Source organism: Corvus brachyrhynchos, unplaced genomic scaffold, assembly GCF_000691975.1.
Source record: "Corvus brachyrhynchos isolate BGI_N302 unplaced genomic scaffold, ASM69197v1 scaffold14, whole genome shotgun sequence".
NCBI lineage: Eukaryota > Metazoa > Chordata > Aves > Passeriformes > Corvidae > Corvus > Corvus brachyrhynchos.
In genome coordinates, this window is record NW_008239110.1 from 8,119,257 (window position 1) to 8,145,374 (window position 26,118).

General features: G+C 38.5%; 1 protein-coding gene and 1 long non-coding RNA gene across 3 annotated transcripts in view; one reads left to right on the forward strand and one right to left on the reverse strand.

Annotated features, from left to right (window-relative positions):
* Window positions 1-7,276, reverse strand: part of CDK19 (cyclin dependent kinase 19) — a 104,505-nt gene extending 97,229 nt beyond the window's left edge. The window contains exon 1 of the mRNA XM_008637769.2: window positions 7,201-7,276. Coding sequence (XP_008635991.1) covers window positions 7,201-7,224 — 24 coding nt within the window. The 5' untranslated portion in view covers window positions 7,225-7,276. The remainder of the gene's footprint in view (window positions 1-7,200) is intronic.
* Window positions 7,277-25,458: 18,182 nt separating this feature from the next.
* Window positions 25,459-26,118, forward strand: part of LOC108448031 — a 28,929-nt gene continuing 28,269 nt past the window's right edge. The window contains exon 1 of one of the 2 annotated variants that reach the window (XR_001863814.1): window positions 25,459-25,860. This is a non-coding gene — a long non-coding RNA (uncharacterized LOC108448031). The remainder of the gene's footprint in view (window positions 25,861-26,118) is intronic. The other variant, XR_001863815.1, reaches the window with a different exon arrangement.

Consider the following 26,118-nt stretch of genomic DNA (forward strand, 5'->3'; position numbering starts at 1 on the left):
TATGATAAATTCAGAAAAGAACACAAAATTTACAAAACATTCCAACTGAAGCTTTAAAACATGTAAGTATATATGTTCATTTGTGCACACACATACACAATCTTGCAAGGAGTATTTAAGTTTGGCAAGTAAGTACTTAAAAAACCTCTTCTTTGCATTACCTGCAACTCTGTTGTTCTTTATCTGAGTGACAAAGTAGCTATTTGCTTTCAGCGCATTGCTGCCTAGAGCTTAATCTGAAAACCACAGCGTTTGGCTTTGGTTTTTTGTTCATTTCTGTTGAAGGCACCATCATTTGGTTTTGCATTTGTGTGTTCTGAGAATATTCAGAATCTGAAGAAAACAGCAAATTCGAAGTGAAAATAACTGATCCTAAATAGCACTGAACAGTTATCTTCCCTAGTCAGCTGCACTGGGAATTTGGATTATATCCTGATGTCAAGTATCAAACTCACAAAGAAGTTTCTTCGGCTCATACCATGTTAGAATGGGGTGAAAGCTTTCTTTCTCTTCTTTTTTATGTACTTGCCATAGATGTAGTGGTATTGCTCTCCTGCTTTGAGCAGAAACACAACTTCAAGAAAATAAAAGTAACCTCTCCACAAAAAGAAGTTGCAAATTTTGCCTTTAGAAGTCTTAAAGCAGCATTTCTCTTTTCCTTTCTCCTCTGCATGCTCTTTTTTGTTGTTAAATTGCTGAAGGAGATAGCTGTAGTTAGAGAATGGAGTCAACTAGCTGCTTCAGATGATGGTCTACTTTTGTCCAATTACTTGATTTAAAATCGTACTTCAAGCTGTGAAGCTTTATTTTCATAAACAGTACAGTGTATTTATGGGCTGATAAAAACATTAACTTATTAAACAAAAATAGTTTTATTCCACATATTTACTACTTGTGTACTTTTTTATTTAATGAAGTTAATTGTTCTTTCAGATGCAATAAAATAAAGAAGACAAAAAATGTCCACAGAACCCTTTTGAGGAATAACCAAAGCAGGAATTTAAGTACTCCCTTACACAAAAAGCATTTAAATTACAGAGATTATACAAGATTAGACCATGTAATGCAGAAAGCTCTTATTCTTCCTATGGTATGCAAAACATAAGTTGTCATGTAGCTGAACCAAAAAACCTTTTTCCAGCTGATTCATACTCATAAAATCACAATGCATAGACACTTCTAGCCAACACATGCCTTAGCTCTCTAATAAAAATCCCTTCAAAAAAAATTTTTTTTCACTTATTTCACTACCTCCAGCTATTGAAAGAGGGATTGGAGTTTCAAAGTTTCCACAAACAATCTTTTCTAATTAGGTAGTAGAGAATTTATGGGGAGATTTTACATTGCCAAATATTCTACTCATTTATCCAGTCTTGGCATGGGAAAAGAAGTCCTGACATTCAAAAGGAATCTCCTACAGCAAATGAACTCAGGTACACAGACTTTTTTAAAGCCTTTTTTTACTTAACCTTACCTCCAACAAAGGCAGGGACCAAAGTCTACATAGGTCTACGCAGCAGCAAGTACTGCAAGCTGCTGTGATAGTCACGGACAAAGAGAGGGTCAATACAGGCAAAGCACAGAACTTGTACCTGTTAGGAAATTTTATGCAACTTCACTTGAAGGGAGCCTATGGCATTACAATTCTAAGTGTTTTATAAATACTGAAAAGTTATCATTATTCGTGTACAGCTGACTTTTTCCACATTCCTATGAGATGCCAAGACAAGTCAAAGATGTTGTAAGGCCAGCCTGGTCCACAGTCTCAAATTACGTAACTTCATGTTTAGCTCATTTGACTAAGCGGTTTCCAGCCAGGAAGGTGAGAGCAGCTTGTAAATGATGTGCAGCGCCTGACAGAGGCAAAAGCAAGTAAGTTTTCCTAGCTCTACCAGCAAGGCACAATATGCCCCCTTGAGTCCCTGTGCCACACTGCCAATGGCACCAGAGAGAAACACATGGCAAAGGCACAAAGTGCTTCAAGATGGAGATGCTAAGTCTGGCTGTACTTCCTTGGCTCAGCTTCAGCACCACCACATCACAGCATACCCAAACCCAGAAGAACTGCCCACACAGAAAGGAAGGCCATAGACAGCAGCAAGGCAGAAAAGAACGTAAATACAGTGAGATGGTGCCACCTTAAAGATGGCTGACAAACACAAAAAGGTTACAATGACCTATTATTCAACCTGTAAGGCTTCTAAAACTTTGCCCACCATCAGAAACCAAAATATCTGTATGCTGTAGTACTTTGGAACATACACTGCATGAGTAGGCAACCAGCCTGAGAATGATGTGTGCATGCTAAATTGTTCAACTGAGCTTTCAATAACTCATTTAACATAGTCTGAATTAATTTTAGCCCGTACCCATAAATGCAAGTTTGAACAACAAAGATCAACTAATGCTCCCACTAGTGTGCCACAGCACACTGGCAACATTTCAAGGCCTCCCAGAAGGAGCAGCCTTCACTAACAACCAGCACACACAGGCACAGGATGTGGCAACTAAAATGGTTACAGGACCCAGACTCAACATTCACTTAGGGCAGAACAGCATCAATTTAGGGCATTCCTTAAAAAACACTAGGGTAGCAATGCTGGTTTGTGGCTCTGCTTTCCCCATTTAAATCATCTGCAACAGCCTGGCTCAGGCTGTGGAATGAGCTATAAAACCACCCTGACAGAGAAAAATTGAATTAAGTTTAGAATTAAGGTCACTATTTACAGAGAAGAAGGCTAGAGTTGGTAATTTGTCCTTGGAAGAAGGGAAGTTCTCATTGGCGAGGGTACAAAAAAAAAAGCTAGAAAGGACCAGAAGTTGACCAAAGAACATCTAAGTCTAGATTCAAGTCACTGGTTCACTCAAAACCTTTAGTAAAATCATTTTTGTCCGCAGACTGTGTTAGCTGCTCTGTGAGAATGTTATGGAAGATACCATTAAAAACCTTACCAAAGTCAAACAGAATCCCCAGCATTCACCAAGCCAGACATCTCATTGTACAAGATGAACAGGTTGATTAAGGATTATTTTCCCTTTGAAAATCCATGCTGACTACTTCTAATCACCATCTTGTCCTGTATGTGTTTGGAAATGGTTTCCATGAGGATTTCCTTCATCACTCTCCCAGCAGCTAAGGTGTAGATGACCAACTTGTAGTTCCCCTGATCCTCCTTGGAAACAGGAATGACATTTGCTCTCTTCCATTCACCATTATCTTTCTAAGATAACTGAGTGTAGTCTCATAATGAAATCCAAGCAGCTCCCAGCACCTGTAGGTGCAACTCATCAGGTGCCACAGACTTGTGTATGTCCACTGTGAGTGCTCCCTAACCTCGACCTCCTCCACCAAGGTAAGTCTTCCTTCCTCAACTTTCTCCCTGGTCTCAAGAGCATCAGGCTCCTGAAGGCTGGACTTACCGGTAAACACAGAAGCAAAAAATCATTGAGTACCTTGGCCTTTTCCATACCATTTATTCCCATTCAGCTGCAGGCTCATGTACTCCTTAGTCTTCCTTTTGATATTCATGTACTTTTAGAATCCTTTCTTGTTGCCCTTCTGGTCCCTTGCCAGACTCAACTCCATGTCAGCCTTGGCTTTTCTAACCCCTGTTCTTGCAAGATCAAACAGCAGCTCTATACTTCTGCCTATCCCTGCTTCCAATTCATATATAATTCCATTTCATGTCCAGGTTCAATAAGGAGATCCTTGCCCATCCATGCAGGCTTCCTGTTGCCTGTGCTTGCTTTCCCACTTGCTGGGATGCAACTTTCGGTTCAATAAGAAGATCTTTGCCCATCCATGCAGGCTTCCTGTTGCCCGTGCTTGCTTTCCCACTTGCTGGGATGCAACTTTCTTGAGTTTGGACAGGGTGATCCTTGAACACCAACAAGTTTTCCTGAATTCCTCTTCTCTCCAGGGCTGTATCTCACAGAATATTTCCAAGCAGATACCTGAAGAGGTTCAAGTCTGCTCTCCCAAAGTCCAGGGTTGTGATTCTGCTTTTTGACATACTCCATTCGCTTAGGATCTTGAACCTCATCATACCGGCTAAATAAGCCAGTAACAATTGCACTGATTCTTCCATGCTCAGGGACAGGATACATATACATATATTTACAATTTTCATGATTGGTGAATGGCACCAACTAAGAAAAGGCTTATTACTTTTCTTTTTTCTGAATTAACTTTTCCCAAAATCCACAATTAGAAGTTTATAGTCTCTTTACTGTGAAAACCAAAGTCCTTGAGTTAACGCGGGTGTACTCTCACAGGAAGTGAAGCCTTTGGGACAAGAAATCTCAGATAAAGCTGTATTACCCTGGTGCTTTTTGATAAACAGATACCAAATTCCATTACCTCTACCTGTTTGCAGACTTTTAAAGTCATAGCCATTGGTTCTTAACAGATGATGGCCAAGATATTCAACAGTTAAAAAACAGCCTTAAATTATACTCCTCTGGTCTGTTTCTTGTGTCTCCCCTTCTTGTTCTACAAAAGCTACTTAGATAAGGTAAGGAAATAATGTAAAACACAAAAGCAGCAGAATATAAGTCTTCCTTTCACCAAACCTCAGGTTCCAAAATAAGCTAATGCAAGTCTTGAGCTGAAAGAAATGTCACATTCATTAACTAAATAATCATCTAAAAATGGAAACTCTGTATTTCACGACTCTCATTCATATTTTACAGCTCTGCTCTTCAAAAAATGCTGTTGCTTAAGCCAAGCAATAATCTGCCTCATAACAAGAACACATAAATAGTTGGCATTTCAGTTATCTTCAGAACACACTTGAATTACAGAGAACTAATTAGGTTTTTACACACATACACAATTCTTTGAGGTATAAAGAGTCCTTTCTAATGCTTTCATATTCAACAGAATTGGCTGAAATAAGTATTCTTTTAGCAGGGATCACCCTACAGTTGAAATAAAGCAGCAGTCACCTGCCACAGGAAAAACTGCCTATATGCTGTTTTTACTGACAAACCTCCTTCCTGAAAAAGCTCATATGATTGAAGAATGGTAAGAGAAACTTTATGGGTTTTGAAGTCCTAAGCAAAATTGGCCAACTTGATCTGTAATGTTGGAAGAGAAGAGTCATCTGCCTTTTCTTTTAGAGAAAATTAGCCAGCAGATCATATTATGGGTATCTATGCAGTAAGACACATGAAATGGTCTTGGACTGTAAAACTGAATGCCTTTCAGTTCAGCAATATATTTCTTGACACTTTTGTCAAGTGTCTTCAGATTATAGAACTATTAAAAATATTCTGAACATGCACATACAGAACCAGGCACACTGGTGCCCCTGTCATTGTCTCATCTTCCAAAGTGGGATGTGGGTTTGTTTTGCTGCTGGGGCATCGGGGGAAGGGTTAAATGCTGAAAGAACTACTCATGACATTTTTTAAATGGCCTCTGTCCAAGCTGATAATCTTTATTTAATCAGTAAACATTACCTTCTTTGTCACCTATATAATACTTCAAATACAACATAAGCTATTTTTGAATTAATTACAAGTCTGTTTCTCTTTATACAAAATGCACTTGATTTTGGCCTGTTTCTGTATGACAAAAGCTTTGTATTTGTTTTTCAACTATTTCATCTTTACTTTTTTCACATTTCTAGTATTTGACCTGAAATTTCACTGAGGCAAATGCCAATGTGCTGCATCAGCTCAGGTTACAGAGTTTTACAATAAGGTTTGAAGAAGAGTGAAGTATAACTCAAGGAAGAATTACCAGAAGAACCACTGAAAGTAGTCAAGTAACTTACAAAGTAGATGTCAAAATTCACAAGCTGTACTGACCTTTGTACAAAGCTTTACTAATTAAAAAAAAGGACAAAAAAAGTGATTTATCAAGGGAGTTAAAACATAATTTGACACTCTCTCCTTCCTTACATTGCTGTGTCCAGGTAGACAGAACCAGCTGTATACCACAGTGCTACCATAACCACAGGAAAGTCTCCTTCAGACTAATCCACACATCTCCATAGCAGTACAATTTAAACAAAGGACAAGAATCCAAGAAACAAAAATCCCTCAATACTGTCAAAAACGACTTCGTAGTAGCAAGAATATAATCTAGCACTGATGTTAAAAGAGGACTTCCTATTTCCTCCAAAGGCAGAAATATTAGCAAAAAAAGGTCACTGGGTAAATCCTGTGTGAAGTGACTGACAGCAGTGCAGCCACCTCTCAAATCCACAAGTGACCTTGACCATACAGTGATAAACACTTTAAAACGATAGCAGTTTTATCTGTTAAGTCTCTTCATACAGAATCACCATGGACACACCACTAAACACAATCCAGTCATTTGTTCAGTTCATGGACATTACAACTTTCTAATGCCTCACACTGCATTGCATATCTGAATGCTGTATTTCAATGCAACACTGACAGACTATAAAAAGCTTTAGACACAATGCTAAGATACATTTCAACAGCTGGCTGCATAGTGACAGAATTAAGACAAGGTAAATATTTAATCAAGCAAGTGCACTTCTTTTGCAATGCAATAAATACTTGCATTACAAAATTTTGCTCAGTATCCAGCATTTTCAGACACAAAAATGCACATTTTCAGACATAAAAAAATTTAAAGATCAAATTCTACCTTCATATACAAACACTTAATTTTTACCAAATTTGAAGGAATGATAGGTATGTAATAGAAGACACATGTAATAAAAATACAATTAAAGCTGTTTTTCATTTTGCTATGAAATTTCTCTGTACTTGAAAAAACAAATAAGAAATGAGGAGAACAAACTGTTCTCAGATACTGAAGAACAACAAGCTACCATTAGTCTAAAATAAAATACGTTATTAGTAAGTGGACTTCTGATGGTAGTTGTAATCTTTCAGAATCTTTTTCTTTCAAGTCATTTTAAAAACATTCCTTTTTAAAGTAAGTCTTCATTTAGAAGTTCACATTTATTTCCCTCTCAACACATAAAAGAAGATGAAACAAAGTTATATCAGAAAGAGGCATTACTATTACCTGGAAAGAACTAAAAGAAAATTATGATTTTAAAAGCTCCTTAAAAAGGCTCAGATCTGAATAAACTTCCATGCTTGCATACTTTAAAGAAAACATTTGGATAATCTTTATGTTACTTAATTCTAGGAAAATAAAATACCTGTTGAGTAATAATGTCAGTAAAAATACTTCCGTTTATGTACACTTACTGCAATCTCTCTACAGGCCGACATGGATATCCCTGTACCTTCAATTTGCTTCAGTGCATACTCCTTTTCATCTTTTCTGTACACACATGCAAAAAAAAAAAGAGAGAAAGAAAAATATATTTAGCTCTTACTTACATTACACCAATCATTATAAGTATAATGATGAAACACTTAAATTTGGTCTGGATCAAGAAGGTGAAAAGCCAATCTGCTTTTATGCATAAATTACATTTTGATATGAAAAGCGAGTTTTCTTACAGTTCCCAAACAAAAACTTCTTCATGAAAGACTTGGTTAACCTATATCCATTTCTCTCTGAAAACAGACATAATATCTGCAGATAACTGCAAACACAGAATTTTGGAGGACACTTTCCCTGAAATTCCAGGATGCTGTCTACTACTGTGAAAACATCACAGACATATCCCATGCCTGGAGAACTTCCCTAGAAATATCTGGGAACTGCAAGCTTTTTTCCTTTTTTTATGAACCACTCTTAATCCACTTTTATTTCTGAAATACCACTATTTTAAACTAATTATATAATAAGCACTGGCTACTGACAGATCGCTACACAGCACGTGAAACTGTGTGCTCTGATATACAAAGCCAGAATATGAGAAAATGTTCAGCCCAAACACTGTACTATCCTTTTAAATAACCACAGCTTGAAGTGATTTAGAGGGACCACCAAAAGAACAAGAAAATCAGGTAGAATCTTGAACCTCTCACGATATAACAGAACCAGACTACAGCATGGTTTTGCAGGATTCAGCTGTCACTGACAGATGCTGATAGGCATCGATGCCCACAGTGTTGATGCCCCTTTGCAGACTCACTAGCTACAATTCAACAAGCCACAAGCCCCTATCCAAATTCCCCATGGCATTTCTGGTAGATCTGAGTTTGCCTTTCTTCCAGTCCCAAACCATTTTGTTTTGCCACACAGAAAGATTCTCAGTTTGTACTTGCTTCAGTCTCTCTGGCTTTGAACTCCAAGCCTGTGTCCTGCCAGCTTCAGCCTGCTTCCCACCTTCCTCCACACCCTCTCCCTCCAAAATTCATGGGATGAGAAGTGACTGAGTGGAAAAATGTGGGGACAGGATGAGATAACTAGAAATAATAGCCATCTACACATATGATTAGTAACCACAGGCAAGCATTATTCTCAGTAATTTTCAGTAGCAGCTAAACCCTCAATGCATGTCTATAGTTAACACTGAGCTACACTCTTGGAAACAAAAGTTTAACAAGAAAAATCCCAGATGTTTTCCAGCTACACATGATAACACATGTAACTTCACAGGTAATAAGATCACACCTTATCTCACAGAAATTGTTTTTTATTTCATTAATTAGTCCAAATTTTAAACAGTAAATAATAAATGCCCATCCCCTCTTATACATGGTCCTGCTATCTATGCAGAGGATTTCCATACACTGCAAAGTACCAACTCCATTAACTCAGGTTGCTTACAGGGACTGTGAATACAAAATTATATTGTCTGCAGAACCAAAATGAACTCTAAACACATAAAACTGATCATGGCTTTTAAACTATGGTCACGTTTAAACTTTGCAGCACAATCCATCCCATGGACTACTGTCGGCTGGAATCCCAAAGCAATGTAGTCACTACAGCACTGCACCACATCCTTCTTTTGGCACATCTACTAAGCCAGGCACAGGACCACACTGATATGGCCACCCTTGAACTAGTTCTACATGCAAAGCATTGCACCCAGTTACTCAGACCTCCAGAGAGTGAAGGTCACTGCAGAGACCGGGCATGACACCTGGCACACACTGCCTTCAGCAGCACTGCTGAACACCACCACCACAGCAAGGCTGTCAGACACTTGACAGACAGCCACTCCATGCAGGATTTCAAGATACAAACAAGAAATTATGAAAGATGTTTAAAAAAAAACTCCAAACAATCCAACAACTTAAGGTATTATGGCATGTGGGAAAAGGAGGCAGTCTTATTGAGCTGCAACCCAGATAGTTCTAGAATACTTGGTTTTGTAAAAAATGAGCAAAAATAGGGATAATGAAATGCTTATCTATAATAAATGGGTGGCAAGGATAAAGAACTCCAAAGAGATCATATTCTCAACCTGACAATTTTTTTTTTTTTTTTTTTTTTACCAACAGCTTTGGAATAATAAACACAGCCTCCTTTAAATATTATTTACTTGCTTTGGCAGAAATGCAAGTCTTTATGAATACTTTTCCAAAGTTAACTGTCCCTATTATGCAAACATAGTAGGTAATTAAAGCACTTTCCAAAAGATGTCCAAGTGGTATTTTAGCTCATAGTATTTTTCACTCAAGATAATTTGAGAAAGAAATAAATATATTCGAAACTTCAAAAGCAAGTCAGCCAGTACAATCTGACAAAACACACAATTCTGGTTATTCAGTGAAGTGTCCAAAGAAAAGAACATATAGGTACTTTATTAGCTATTTCCCCACTTGTAAGAATTCAACAAATAATATTAAACGGTGTGTGTGATAGGTATGTACACTGTTCAACTCCCTAAAGACCAATGCTATCAAGAAACACTTGAGACAGGGGGAAGTATTTATATTTCATTTCAGAAAAGCTCTAGTGAACTCTGAACACATTTCAAGAAATTGTAGAGACTTACACAGCAGGAAAGTTTTTATAAATCCTTTTCTGACAGATCCTAGATTGGTACATTTTTTAATGGAGTGAAGCAAGCATGATCAAGTTAACACCAAATCCAAACAACAACCAGAAACCACACAGCTCTGGTATGAGGCAAAAGGCACCCGTGCCAGGGGTAGGCAAGCAGAAAGCAAGGTCTTTGCCCATAACCATTTTTATCTGGTCCACAGAAACACTGTCTCAGGAACAGCTTAACTAACTTGAAGATCTTAACCTCCAACTGTGTGGGAGTTTGTCTGAGGGCAGGAAGCAAGTGGCACAGATCAAGTTTAATCAAGCAGGTTCAATCAAACAGCCACCCCAGGCTAATGGTGGCAATGTGTTCACCATTCTGAGAAAAAAAACATAGCAAAGCAGCACTCAAAGGGAACCCATACTTTAGGAAGCTGTGAGTTAACAATTTTTATTAAAGCTTTTCAAAACTGATGCAGAAGAATTTGCCTGATAAAACAAGCACCACATCACACCACTACAAAGCTTCTCTACACTTCAAGCTCCCTTATCCAAAACTAGGGGTTAAAAGGTTAAAATCAGCACTGCTTCTAGTTTCAGAAATATTACCATTTATGCTATTCTAAGATGGATTAACTTTTCACCAAAATGACACTGCCAATATTAGATACTGTCCTCCTGAAAACTTCCCAACTGGTATTTCAGACTGCCATAGGCAGCACCCAAACACAAATGTCCTCATACATGCCAGCAAGTATTGAGAACATTGCTCCACTATAAAAACTTGGTCTTCAAGTGTTTCTCCCTCACCATTCTGCAAACCTTAAGGTTAATATTAATATGTTAATATTTTAATTTGTGCTGTGCAAAGGAAAACTCTGTCCTCTTGCCCCAAAAAATGGTATTCAGTGGTTGATGTCTAGCTGCTGTATTCAATACAGAAAATGAAAATATGATTACTGCTTCTTCTGGGTAAAACTTCCAGTTTCCATCTTCCAAATGCTTTGGAAAGAACAAAGTACCGAATTCACTTTAAAAGAATACAGTTCAGAAGATTTAGAATAATTACAGCATTTCAAAGGAGCTAAACTGTCTTAACTATTGCAATTGTACTTCAGAGACCTCCCATCATATGAGAAACTAATTTACAAACAAGGGAATGGAAAACTAGAAACAACTTGCCCAAGACCATAAGAAAAATAGGAGGATTTGAAAATATTGCATGGTTCAAACAATTGTTTTATCCCTATTACTCAAATTTGAAAACTTTCTATTATGGTCTCTCTTGAATTCACAGATAATTTAACATACATCCCAACTTCAGAATTAATTATCCACATCAAGGAACTGGCTTGAAGGACTCCAATCACTCTGAAGCTAGAACTGTGACTATCACATCAGTTAATACAGATATTATCATTACAGTATATACTAATAATAGCTGCCTTAAATTAAGTGCACAATACCATAAATAATTAAAGGGCACATTTTCTTAAGAAAAAGAAGTGCACCATAAAACCATTTCAAGACTTAGCTAGAAAAAAAAGTAATAGAAAACAACAAAAATTCACCCTTGTAACAACAATAATGGAATTTCAGTATTTGTGACTTTGTAGGACAAAGCCTGGGAACACTATGGAGTTCAGTGTCCTTCACAGTACTGCCTGGAACACAATGTCCATACATGAATCTGGTTAGCTTCTCATCACTTTGTTTAATTGCTGCCAGACAGCATTAAGTTAATCACTTAGCAGGAGATCACAAGGAGTTGCAAACTTTTTCCCCCCTGAGAAAAGGCAAAACCATGACACTGAAGTACAACTAGAAACTAACTGAAAACCTCATCTGCGACGTGGCAGCCAAGCCACTAAATCCATCATGCTCAGCACTGGTTACCTTAGGCAAGCTGCTCATGGATTTAATCCTGTACTTAGCACATGGCCATAGCCCCTTACAAAGGTAACTACCAGAAAAGATGCCTACGACTGACTAGAAAAAGGGACCTAATCCTTTCAGAAAAGTAGTGATTTCTTATATTTTAGTGTTTTTATGGATATAGAAGCAGTCACTAAGCCAAAAGAACTACAAGATCAAAAAATCCACACATGGTGTCTTTAGGGTGCATGTTCTTCACCAGACTAGGAAGTCATTTTCTTTTACCACTATCCTCCAAACATATCAAGCCTATCCAGTCAGCAGCTCAGCCAGCTCTTTTCATCCATGTGGCAGCCAGTCACAAATGACAGAAGCTGTGAATCTCCAGGTGGATCTTAATTTATTTCTAGCCAGCAGTATAGATGTTGCATTTCAATGCACTTACATTAGTTCATTTTGACACCTACATGAGAAACTCAAAATGTAAAACAGTAAGGATGGTAAGCAGAAATTTGAAAAGAAATCCACGACAACATCAGCCCTTTAGGTTTTGTCTTCCTTCACATCCACAGGCAGCAGCTAAAACTTCACAGCAGCTACAGGCTGTTCCTACAACCCAGACCCAGACAAGGTCACTACGACATGAACTACAACTGGCTGGTTTTGGCCATGAATGGATGAAACCAGCAGGTGTTTACCTCATTCTGGTATTGTGAAGAGTTTCAGTAATGTCTGTGACTGCATAGCTGGCCTCTGTGCTGATGCATCCCTCAGAGGTTTAGTGGGAACTTTCTTGGTGTTGCAGACAGAACATCACATGTGCCGGTCACAGGAAAGGACTTCTCATACAGAAAGAGCAGACATGTATGTCACCTGGACCTGGGCTTTCCTCTTAGTGGCAGTGTTGCAAAATGTGGAATATGTAAAATTTTCTTAAGAAAGGATGTTCTTTAATGTTTGATCTTTGTACACTTTCAAACCTAATCAACAAGAAGGAAGATTTAATCTGTGAAACAGAGAGCAGACAACAAGCTCTAAGTGATGTCCAGATGTTACAAAGACAAATTACTTGTTGGTAGAAATGCCTTGTTAAGCTTTAGGGCCTGACAGGTTTCAGCCATCTCACACCTAGAGGGAGGTTAGCAAAGTTGGGAAGAAGGATATACCGTTGACAGCAGACACAAATAATGCAGAATTTATGGGCCACAAGGACATTTGACAGAATCCCCAAGATGAGGAACAAACTAATAAACCCTACCCAGCAACTGTGCTGAATCAGCTCTGACTGGGTAAAAGGTAATTCTGCAGGGGGAGATCCCAACCACCGACTCATCGACCCAAAAACCCATCGGCCCAAAAGAAGAGAAACACCATGGGACTGATTAGCATGAGAAGCGAGAGAATCATTAACCAAGAGAAGACAGAACACTAATTAATACAAGGATTATGTAACTTGTAGCCAATGAACACTAATTCCTTTGTTTGATGACATGTATAAAGAGTAAAAGGTAGTTGTTGTGCTTGATTTGTGGAATTCTACTGGGCACCCAGGCTTGCAGAACTCTGAAATAAAATAATCAATGCCTCTCTTGAGTGTGTAGTTATTGGCTTGTTGCCCATAACAAATCCGATTTTTGTGGACAACAGCAGGGTGGTAAATCAACCTCCCCAGCAGGCAATAACTATTCAATCTTTAAAAGCTGAGTTTGTATCTTATCTGAAACATCTACAAGTAAACTTGAGGAGTGGGAACAATGCAACAAACTTATATCAAACAGGACAGTCTCTACTATACTAATATTAAAAAGAACTAGAATGAAAAGAGAATCTCCAAACCTGATCCAGGTAAACAAAAGGGAAAAGCTTTTTGGAATAGAGACAATATGCTACAGAAATACTGCATTTCTGAATATTTTTTTTTGTCTCAAGTCCTTATAATCTCAATTTTCAAAAAGGGGCTTAAATGCTTCTCAGCTCATTGGTGTCACTGCCTGATGACACCTACTAAACTCCACTAGGTCTCACCCCAAACACCAGATGACACCAGATAGCTCAGTATCTACACACAGTAACACAAGAAGGCAGCACTTCTCTCTATCTGCTCCTACCTCCAAGACTTAAAGTCTACCCATTAAACCCTTTGGAACAACCTAAAAACACATCCAAAAGGCAGACGTTTGTGTGTCATTTTAGATGTTACGCTTCTCAAAATGCAACAAGACCAAATTCCTGAATGCTGTATGGTTTCCTACTCCGTTTTCCAATAATTTCATAGACTTGCCAATGTCAGGTGGTATAAATACACACCAAAAGAAGGCTAACTTGGTAATCATAATGCAGTCTGTGAATTTTTCAAATAATTATTTTTTGTTGGTTGGTTAAAAAAAAACTTTTCAAGAAAATAGAAAATTTTTTTGTTGAAATTGGCATTCTGAACTTGTCTACTATAAATTGGCAGAGACGTTAAAATACAGAACAACTGTTTACCACAATTAGCCTTTCAAAAAGGTATCTGACTCTCACTACATACACTATGAGAAATAGGCAGCAGAACCGTTATACGCAGTTTCACCTGCTGGAAAATCTGCCATGTCCCAGTCATACTAAAAGAGTTCATATTAAAAGTACCAACAGCATCAGATTATTAATAGACACTCTGTTATCACAGCACCCTGTGAGAAACTGAAACAGATTTTGCTTTATAATCTGTAGAACAACCCCAGATGTATCTCTAAATCACACTAGTGATATGGCTATCCTTTTCCTTGTTTACTTCTCTGTAAACCAGTTTATGAACTCAGGGGGAAATGTGCACGTTAAAGAACAAGACAAGTTCTTAAAGTGATGCCAATCCACTTGACATTAAACACAATGCCCTTGACATCGCCTGCTTCCACAGAGCCTCACAAAAGATGCTAAATACCAATAAATCCTCACCATCTTCACCTAACATAGATGATGTGTTCTTTATGCATGAGAAGATAGCTGATTAAAAGGACAGAAACTGAATCTGAGCACTGATAAGGCTTTCTGCTATTTAAAAAAGATGCCTTTTCCCAGCTATGGTTTCAGTAAATTGGGAGGGGGGAGTAGAGGTCTCTTAATGTGAGGAGACTGGAACTATTTCAGCACCATTACACATAACCTAACCATATCCTCTTCTCTTTATTCCAGTAGTTTCTAATTCAGAAATTTAAAAGCAAATCTTTGTAACATAAATACCTTCTAACTGTTAACAAAAATTTTGTATTATTTCACATCACAGACAGTCTTTAAGATCTCTGTAATACCAGACCACAGGAAATCTTACTAACCTTAATCTATTAAAATTCAGCCTTCACACTATAATAAAACTTTGTATTTGCAAGGAAAGAGAGCACAGCTTCAGTCACAGCCACCCTCACACCAAACTTATTGATGAAAATTCAGAGACCTCAACCAGCTACAGGGTTGTTGCCATTGCTAAAATTAGACTGATTCCAAAGTATCTAGAGTAACTGAGAACTGTGAATTTCATACAAGTATGGTCATAGCAGATTGGGGTAAGCAGATTTGACAGCCTGTTTGTAAGAGTAAAAAGTAAAGTGTTCACATTAAACGCTGAAAGCTGTAAAATTATTCTGCTGCTCCAGGTAGCTTCTTCCAGCATTTGCTATATTTAAGCAGAGGATAGATTTTATTTCTGCACTTGATTTTATTTCTTTACAGACAGGAGTGATTACAGATAATGAAGAGATTTAGGAAATACCTCCCTGCCTGAAAGGATACCACATGGGAGGATTTGCTACCTTAAAACAAGGAACAGCAGCAGCAAGGAGAAAAATTCCACTGAAATAAAGAGGAAGCAAATTTTTAGTCAGTAAATTACATACCAAGTTCATAGAAAGAGGGTCCTAAGGCTATGCCAAAAAAGAATCTGCCATTTGCTTCATAAAATCACTTAAGAAGAATACTTGTGACTAACTACAATTGTGAAGAAATGAGCGGTCTGGTTTTGGAATTTTTTAAGTCATAAAGCCATACCATAACTACATAGTCCAGCTTAATGTGCATCACAGCTCTTTCTGTGTAATGCTAAATCTGGCTAAATACTGCAACTTTGATAGGTGGGAAATTACTATCAAATCACCAAATAGTAGGAAGCCTGTATTTCTTTGAGGTCTCTTTTACCAAGAACATGTTTGAAATACCAGGTGCAGATTTTTTTCTAAATCCCTATAATGCATTAGGTTTGCCTAAAGCAGAATAAACAGAATTATTGACTCAATGTAAAACCGAACGGAAGGACAATAGCCTAAAAGCTGTAGTTACTCAGTTTTCCTTTTCTGACACATGACATAATCAAATGTTTCCCCTAAAGCACATGGAAGCCCAGATTTACCAGAGACCTACCACAAATTCAGTGAAATTTTCAACTCAAAGCCAGACCTACATGGAAGCTTGCTAACACAAAGTAGATGTAATTTTTAGGTGGTAAATTAGCCTTTAGGTACAAAGGCTGCACCCAGATAATGAATAAGAAGCAAGACCCAAATTTCAAACGGGCTGAGTTGGTCAGAGTGAGACAGAGCACATTTGTTACAGCTGAAAAGTTGTGAAGTTGCAAAAACACCCTCACAATAAGGTATAAGGACTCGAATGAAACTCTATAAAGTCACCACAAGGTTTAATTTAATTCTGTCTCAAATGTAAAAAGATATCGTAATTTTTGACGATTTTTTTAAAAATGGAGCATGTCCACTTTTTTCCCCACTTTAGTGTCAGGGAATTAGGATTTCTCCAAGATAGAGGTCTTAATTCCAGCCACTAAGACAACCTTGCTACTTCTCAACAACAAACAAGGTCTTTAGTCAGCTATCATATCTGTTCCTGAGGAAAGGGAGGGGCATTCTGCTTCCTTTGAATTTTAGAATTGCATGTCCCATAGTCAGAACAGGCTTCTGTCACAATCTGAGGTTTAAGAACATCGCTTGATGAAATTTTATGCTGTTTTTTCCCTATCACTGAAGTCATGCTAAAAGTAGAATAAATGGCATTCAACTCGTAACTGGTCTTTTGGTTGTTCTGAAGGTCAAGTTAAATTTGGCAATTTGTCTACCTCTGTTTCTCATTTGAAGCATGACAGAACTGGGCAAAGGAACAACTGGTTATCCAGTACAATGACTGGTTTTAATCAAAAGATATGAACACAAGCTAACTTTGAAGTCTGCAATGCCCTAGAGAACAAGACAACAACTGATACAGAAACTCTGCTTCAGGAATAGACACATTCAAAGACATGAGCTGACACCCACTGTCAGTTGCACTGATGATAATTAACCCAAGCAACAAACACAGCATTTTTGAACGTGCAAGGTGTTAAATCTTAGCATGAATCCATGATAATTCATGGAATATTAACACAGGTGAGAATTTTCTCTAAACACCTCTGAATGTGCAGAATTCGTGTCTTGTAAGAAGTATCTCTCTCAAAACAACCGACTTCAGAGCCAAACATGCTGCTAAAAATGTCGCGCATGAGTGGCCTTCCTACCTCTTCAGGCTCTCAGGGCCCACATCATTACCAATGAGGTGGGAAAGTCAAGGACAATCGCAGCCAGAGCAGAATCCCAGCATTACCTGTGTGAATGCTTCCAAGTGCTCTAATAAAGACAGCAAAAGATAGGAGGGACAAAAGAGGCAGGAAACCTTCTGGCCACATAAAAAGGATTGATTCTTCCTTCAACTAATGCATGAGGAAAGCAGATACATTGCTTCAAAATAGTGAAGCATACCTCCAGATGTGGTTTCCATTCCAGTAGATTTAGCTTCTGCCTTCAAGACAATTGCCTATAACTCTTATTTTCATTTGACTGCAGAAAGAAATCAATAGCATTTTCTACTTAAGTCAGCAAAGAGTGAAAAAAAATCCAAAAACAACCATGCCACACACGAGGCCCACTTTACGGGAACACGTGTTTAAAGCCACACTGTCTCAGACTGTCCCCAGTTCATATCTGTGCTTTTATTAAGCCCAGAACCCTGATACTTAACTGTGTAACCTGACACTCCCAGCACACACAGAAAGTTATGGCCACTGCTCTGCCTATTGGAAAGCCTACCTTCAGTGTGATTTCATCTACAAGATGAACAACTGTAGAGTATTTCAGAATCATGAATTTTGTAGAAAATAGATGACTGAGGGAGAAACAAGCAGTTATACATCTGAAAAGATTGTTTTAAAGATTGCTAATCCCAGGAACAACAGAAGCAAACATGAATAATGTCCTTCAGAGATCCACTCTTTCAGTAATCTCAGCTCCTTCAATCTTTCTCACAAGCAGAAAAGTCAGTTTTGCTTTCCAATAAAGTAAAATTAAATAAAGGACAAAAAATAAAAAACCCCAATCATAACACACCAACCAAAAAACCCAACCCACACTTACAGACACCTATTTTGTATAGGTCAGTTGACACTATCTCTACAACATTTCTTCCCTCCCAGTCCTATTAGATACACTAGTATTTCATAAACTCTCTCAAACAAACTCCTACCACTAAATGAAAGGATTATGCTCCCACAGAAAAGTCTAAAAAAAAAAGTTAATAAAAAATTCAGATATAGAAGTTAAGTTTCAGTTGAGTTAAAGACTCTCCCTGGACTTCGTCAACAACAGCAATTTTGGTTTAAAATATTTCTGCACTTTTTTCTTCTTGAATCTGTTGAGATAGTGAACTTCATAAGAGGTATGATGATTTCTAGTATCATCACAACTACCATTGTTATCTATCAGTCATTTAACTTACACTCAAGCAAACCACGTAAACCAAGCTCCCAGAGCTGGGGTCTTTTACAAACCTATGCTATTTAGAAAATATGAAACTCAAGTCAAGTCAAAACAATAAACTTCTTGTATTTGCTACACAAGAATAAACTGTTCTTTATTTCCTAAAGTCACATACTGAGTTAGCCAATTTATTCTAAATGCAGTTGTCCTGGACCACTTTCAGCATTCCTTCAAGCAAATGCGCTGTTATTGAAACAAATAATCTTCTTTAAGTTCTAACACTTCGTTTCAGTTAAAAAAAAAAAAAAACCAAACCAAAAAACTGCAGTGTATGTTGGTTCTCAAATGCCAGCAAAGGAGCTCAAAGAACGACACATCTTTGGAAGCAGAATGTAAGGGCTGCCTATCACTGCTGCTAACAATCCCTTCCCAATCACACGCACAGACCGTACCTTCTGGACCAAACATAAAGCAGCAGCAAGCGCACGCAAACAGAGTCACTGCACAACACGAAACTTAGTTCTTAAAAACAGAGGAAAAAAGCACCTTCTGACCCAAGTCTATGCAGATCATGAGCTTGATTAGGGCCACAGAAGAGGCAAACAGGATTTCAGTATGTATTTTCAGAACATAGGTGAAAGTTTAACGTTACTGGTAAATCTCTAGTGCAATTTGGTTAGGATATTCCACAGAAGTTTTAGTTACTTGTGAAAACACATCTGCAGCTTTATGAATCACAGCAATTTCTGGGGCTTAGGGGTTTTTGCTGATTTTTTTGGTTTCTTTTTAAATCATACACGATGAGAAAATACTTGTGTTGGAAATAAATTTATGAAAAACACCTCTACACTTCTACCCACAATATAACATGTTAGATTGGATGACCCAGATATACAACAACATATTAAATTACTATGTCAAGCAGCTCGCATGAAAAGTATTTAGTTTCTGACCTAGTCCCTAGTCTATCTTGCTTTGCACTTTCTTACCAGGTGGGGGGCAGAAAAGAATCTCTTCTTCTCCTTCAAACTCTTACTTCCTTTTCCTGCAGCACTACTGGAAAACTCTTAACCCCCTCACTCAGTAACAGGAAGCTTCTTGCCCCCTACATTTCTTTAAAAAAAAACAAACAAACAAAAAAAACCACTAAACTTTGAGAGTTTTTCCTTCACATTTGATGGGCTAATTTATGTACAACTCTTCCTCTGCAAGCTTGGCAAAAACTGTCATCTGTTTCTCTCAAACACAACCCCTTCTACGTCTTACTGACCCCCTTTCTTCCTCAAGCTCCTACTGCCACCACACCACCTTTGTGCTTGCCACAGTAGCAGACGGAACATCAGCCAAATGCTGTTTGCTTTCTGAAAGGTGATGATGGGCTTTACAGCTCATTTCTGCACTTAGTTTCAGGGAGAGTAACAGAAGAAAGTACAAAATAGCCATGGGAGAGACCATATTGCAAGAGCCTGTGGGAAGCACTAAAAATTACTCATCACCACTTGCACTATCCTCTTGGGCAGGAAGCAAAGCCACGGTGTAGTTGCAACAGCAACTCTCATTAAGGCACAGATATGAAGTACTAATTATCTCTTCCTAGATTGGGGACTTTTCTATTAGTATGCATTGCAGGCAACTAGTTAGACGAGTTTGGTTTAGCTCTGCTGCTCCTCCTCACACATATTGAGAGCACTCATTGGTTAAGAGGATTTTCAGGATTTGCAGGTAAATCTAGTATTTGGCTTTTCTTAGCTTTTGAGAGATTTTAGCAAGGCATCAACAGCTTCAGTCATTTTACCTTCCTCAAGATAAGAAGCTTCATTGGGAAAAAAAATACATGAAAGTGGGAAGCAAACCACAGCTTTTCAGAAACCATAACTGAAAAGAGATTTTCCTGCAGAGAGAAGTAATTGTTTAGGATCAAATACATTGTGTTCTGACTTCAGTCAATAATTCTGTGATTTAGCCTGCGACAGGTTTATATTAGTAACCAACAACTACAGCTCAACATTCAAATTACTTTTGTTCAAGGCAACGTCAAATAGAGGAAATAAGAAACTTCAAAGATACAAATTATTATAGAATCTCAAATATCTTACAAGTATCAACTTGCATTGGTACATAATATTCCAGTTTCACGTTCAAGAGAGTATGTTTACCTCATCAGTGAGTTGCTTCTCTTTTAAGAGAAAATGCAACTGCAGTACACGTCCTCATTCCCCTGTGATTTTGCCACCAACATTGTTCATTTGCAGCATTTAGCTAACTTGAGAGCAAGTTTCCTCTCCTGACACACTCCTGCTACATAATTTAAATTACTTAAGTTTTACAAAATAAGAATATGGGGAGAACAGTACACAAATAATTTCTATACAAATACTGATTTAAGAGATCAAGCAGATTACCTTTACCTCTTCTACACTTTCAGTTTTCTACCATCAGAGTGACCTGAGCCACCACCATGACCAGGTGCAACCACTGAACAATGTTACAATATTAGCAGAAATACCAAATACACCAAGCTGCCCCAGAAGAAATTCTGTTTTTACAATGGAGCCATGCTTCATAGCAGACTATTTTTTTTCTCTCTTAATCAATATTTGTCCACTTCCAGTTCAAACAAAAAAGATTCCTCAAATAAAAAAGCTAAAACAAATGAAAGTTTACATGGCCATAACCACAAGCAGCATCCCTGTGTTAAGATTATATACTTGCCTTGGCTATGCACTTCATCCTTGTTTCTCTCCCCATGTCTTGCCTTTCATAGAACCATAGAACAGTTTAGGTTGGAAGGAATTTTAAATATCATCTAGTTCCATGCCCCTGCCATGTGCAGGGAAACCTTTCATTAGGCCAGGTTGCTCAGAGCACCATCCAACCTGGCCTTGAACACTGCCAGGAAGGGGGCACTCAACTCTTATGTGGACTTGGATGCTGTCAGTTAAGAACTTTACATTAATGATTCTGCACACCAATATCAGTCCAAGGAAGAAAACAGACTCTCCTCTTCAGTTACAAGCTTACAGTACTGAAAAATAGGAGAGAAAAGAGGGAAAGAATATTTCATCTGTCTTCCCCTTCCTATGCCCGTATTCCACAGTAGTATTTCTGGACTTGCATCACTGTTGCCCAGTCTTCAAAAGGGAATTCCGTATTTGGCAACTAAGGTGAAACCTGTTTTATGCCAGCTCTCTTTAAAAGTTACAGGTACAGTAACAATAAAGTAATCTGACAAGTTACAAAAGTATACTACTACAGTAGCATATAAATTACACACTTGGTTCAGCTGCTACATTGTAAGCATAGGGCAGTGACAAACCTTTTTTACTTGCCAAAGAATAACATGGCAGGAGGCTCCACCAGGGCAGTGCCAGCTACTGAGCTGGCAGTGAGCCTGGGAACTGCCCCGGGTAAAAATCCTGGCCTTTCTACTGCCATCGTTTAGAAAGCCAATCACTTGGTATTTCTGTCATTCCTTCAATAACAAGATCAAAAAGCACATACTTGCTTTTTGAAAGGTGTTCTGAAATATACAGATTAAAATAAAACTACAAACTTTTTTAATTCTTTCCAAGTAGCTATATAGGTAATATTTATAATAACCTCTGTTGCCCAAACCCAGATAGTGAGTCAAAGAAAAATAAAACACAAAATAGCCCAAGATTGAGAAAAAGCAGCCACCTCAATTGCTTGTTTACAGGTAAGCAGAAGCAGCAGTAAGTAGAAAGGTTTTAGTCACATGAAGATTTCAGCTTTTGCAAGCGTTACATCTTCTGTCACTGCTACACAATGAAGAACAAAGTGGCCTATTTTCTACTTGACTCAAGTATCCCACTATTCCTTGTGCTCCTGACTAACCAGCAGTGGTATCTTTTCAGCTTGCTGACTCATGCAAACATCCAGGTGCAGGTGGACTGACATCCTGGTGAAGGAACAAAAATACTCTGCAGTGGCCTGGGCTCAAAGACTGATCATTTCGAAAAAGCAAAGGAAAATAACTCAGGCATATACAACAAACAGAATTTCCAAACCTCACTCATCCTAAAACTTGCCTCTCATACGAGGAGAAGACACAGGAAGTGAAGCAACTAAGCACAACATAGTAGCTTAAATTTTGATCAAAGAAGTGGCAAGGAACATAATGAGAAGAGGTAAGGCATAAAACAAAACTAAATTTTCCTAACCATGACTGCAAAAGTTGCATTCTTTGCTTTATTAGACAGACATGAATGTGTCCAAAAAAATGCTTAGCAAAAGTCAACATGATGCTTTGAAGCAGTACACAAACAAAAAAAGGGTGACAGATTTTCCAACTACATAAAGAGCTAAAAACTTAATATTGATGACTGAATGGCAATCATGAGGCTTATATCATTACTTCCCCCATTAAAGTCACTGGTCCAGTTTTAGCGTACATGAAATAAAGCACTGGACAGCTTATATAAATACCTATTTTCTACACCTTCTGGACTACAGCGGTATTAATGAAAGCTCTGTAAACCCAGGTGCCTAATTTAGCTAAGTGTAAAACACAGCTAGTACCTCCAGAGCTCATCAGACCATACAAACACTACTGAACTGAACAGAAGCTGCAGGTGCTCAACATCTTTAAAAGCATAATGATGCAGTGCATTCACATGTCACACCAACATTGTTCAAATCTGTCTATTTAAAAAAGAAAAAATCTTTTAACTTTCATAGAAACCAGGCAGCTCACTAGAAACATGCCCAAATAATATTCTACTCTAGGCTGAAAAAGCCAAACTAAGCTGTTACTTTGTCAAAAAACTGCTTTTATGCACAAGCCATTCATGGAGATCTAAGCAACACAACCACTTTTTTTACAAGCATTTTATCGAACAGCTTGCCAAGCTCCATATAAACACATTTTACTATTTCATAAAATTCATATGCCAACTTTTTGAAACATGAAGTGACAAGTTCTCAGTGGAATTTCTGCAGAGCTACAAGGTTCTTATTGCCCTCAGCCTCCTGAGCCTGTAAACTGACTATATGAAGCAAGAAGCCAGAATTCCTTTTATACAGGAATGTCTTGCAAATTGGAAATACTGAAACAGCCTCTGCAATCAGCTAAAGAAGAATTCCTTTACATGAGGCTCAAAAGCACTCAGTGATCAGCACACAATAAATATGCACCACTGCTAGATTTCTCTTGCTAATTTCTTTCATGAGACCACTTAAAGTTAAGAACTAATGCTAAATATCCTCCAAGCCTCAGATACACTTTGGCTAGGTGTTTACAAGGAAATCATCTTCTATTAATGATTTTAGCTGTTTTCTAATTTTTTCCTAAATTGTTCACATCTTACTCTCACCCAAGGACCTAAAGTTACACAAAAGCAACTAAGAGTGAACTCACCAATGCCAACAAAAATGAAGACCAAGAAAAAAAAGAGAAAGAATAAGCCACTTCACAAGCTTCATGAAGCAAAGCCTCTGAGCACATAGTACAGTTGAATCTGTGCCATGTTATATTACATGTCAATCTACCTGACAGCACTGAAACTTTGCACTTCCTTTTACCACTTAGTTTTCTTGCGGCTCAAGGTCTCCCTTTGATTATTCCCAGCTCTGACACATCAGCTATCTTTTTATCATATTTACTTTTACTTTACTATCCATTTGCACTTGTCATACTGCTATTATTGTAGGGATTTTGAAGACATGTCCTTTATGCTGCTTTGTAGCATCAGTGTAATTCCTGTGATGGCTTTCCATTGCAAATGATGGAAGTGAAACAAGTAAGTTAAAAACAAACATCAAATTTCTTTTTGTTTTTTTTTCATAAAACAGTAAACTCAAAGCTCTCCCTTTTCTTATACTGTTCTTATAGGCAGCAATTTTAGGCTTACTATACCAAAGAACAGCAAAAACCATTTAGCTAGCATTTTTGGTGGTTTTATTACCACTTCTTTTCATATATCCCATGTATGTTTTATATATATATATATATATAAATAATATATAAAATAAATATATTATATATATATATGTTTATATATAATATATATATAAACTAATAAACTATATATATATATATAAACTAATACTTAGGAAAAAGAAGAAACCATGACCACTTAACTCAAAAATATTGGAAGAGCTCAGTGGCAGCTATAATACCTGGAAAAGCCTTAATATTTCAAGTTACTTATGCTCTAGTATTCCTAAGGTTGCAGAGCAAGCTAATCAGAATCAGAGCTCATTTCCCGGTGTTTAATCCTTCACTGGAATTAGCATCTTCCTTTCAGTTATTAATCACTTTTATACCACAACCACTTAATTCTGAGTTTAAATTTTCAAGACACATATGAATGCCATTTACTCCTACAAAAGAATCCCAGGACTTCTCTATTAATCTAGCAGCATTCCCTTAACCACTTCCAAAATTTTATTTTTACACATTCAGTCTCTTCAGTTTCAGTTGGCTATAATGGAAGGCTATTCCCTATAGCATTCTCATAGAAAGGAGCCACCTCCAATTCGCAGGTATATTTTATCCAGCCTTACAGTATGCTTAGAACAGTCTGCAAACACAGCCTATGTCTGTGCACCAAGCACACACCACAGTGAGAAAGTGCTCAATGGCTCTTCTGAAAGCAGAAGATTCTATTTGGAACCCACACCTGCACAAGAGCCTTGCTCAGGCCTCAGGACTGCTCCCCTTCAACAACTGCATGCCAGCCAAGCAATCCCAAATGGCAACCCTAGCTCTCCATCGCTCCCTTAACAGTACCGTGAAAATGGCATCCACGGAGTACCTATCCCATGGTGCCAGGTGTCTTTTCCCCAGAGAAAAGAAACCTTGCTTGGCCAACATACATGGCCTTAATGCCTAAAGGACCTCTCTGGATCAATCCACCAGCCAGGTGTTTGGGGACAGGGACCTGTATCCTGCTCTCTCACAGGAAACTGATGGAGACACACCTGTGCGTAGGTACTGGACAGAAGCCACCAGCTCTGCCTGCAAGGAGCCATTCACGGAGATCTGCCATGCAAGGAGCGTCCCAGACAGGCCATCAAGCCAAGCCTGCCCGGCACTGGGACCAGCGGGGTACCTGGGGCTGGGGTCACACCAAGGACCAACACACGCCCCGGGAACTTCCCGGGCCGCCCGGGAGGGAGCACCCGGAGAGGAGCCGTCGGGAGCCAGGTGCTCCTCGCTTCCCAACCCCCTGCAGTAATCGGAACAGAACGTCAAAGTACGAACGCGGTCACACAAAAGACGAAAGCAACGACCTGAAACGCGGCGTGAAAAGCAATGACGACCCCAGGGCACAGCCTGCTGACACCGCACCACCAGGGATGGCGGGGGGAAGCGGGGCAGAGCGGGACCAGCTTTAGGCTGGACATCAGGTAGAGCTCCTTACATAAAGGGTGATTAGACATTGGAATGGACTGCCCATGGAGGTGGTGGAGTCACCGTCCCTGGAGGTGTTTAAGGAAAGACTGAATGTGGCACTTGAGTGCCACGGTCTACTTGAACATGGTGATGTTCGGTCATAGGTTGAACTCGATGATCTCAGAGGTCTTTTCCAACCTAATTGATTCCGTGACTCCGAGCAGCCGGGCGCCGATCCGCGGGGCCGGGGCACCGGGGCCCGCTCCCGGCGC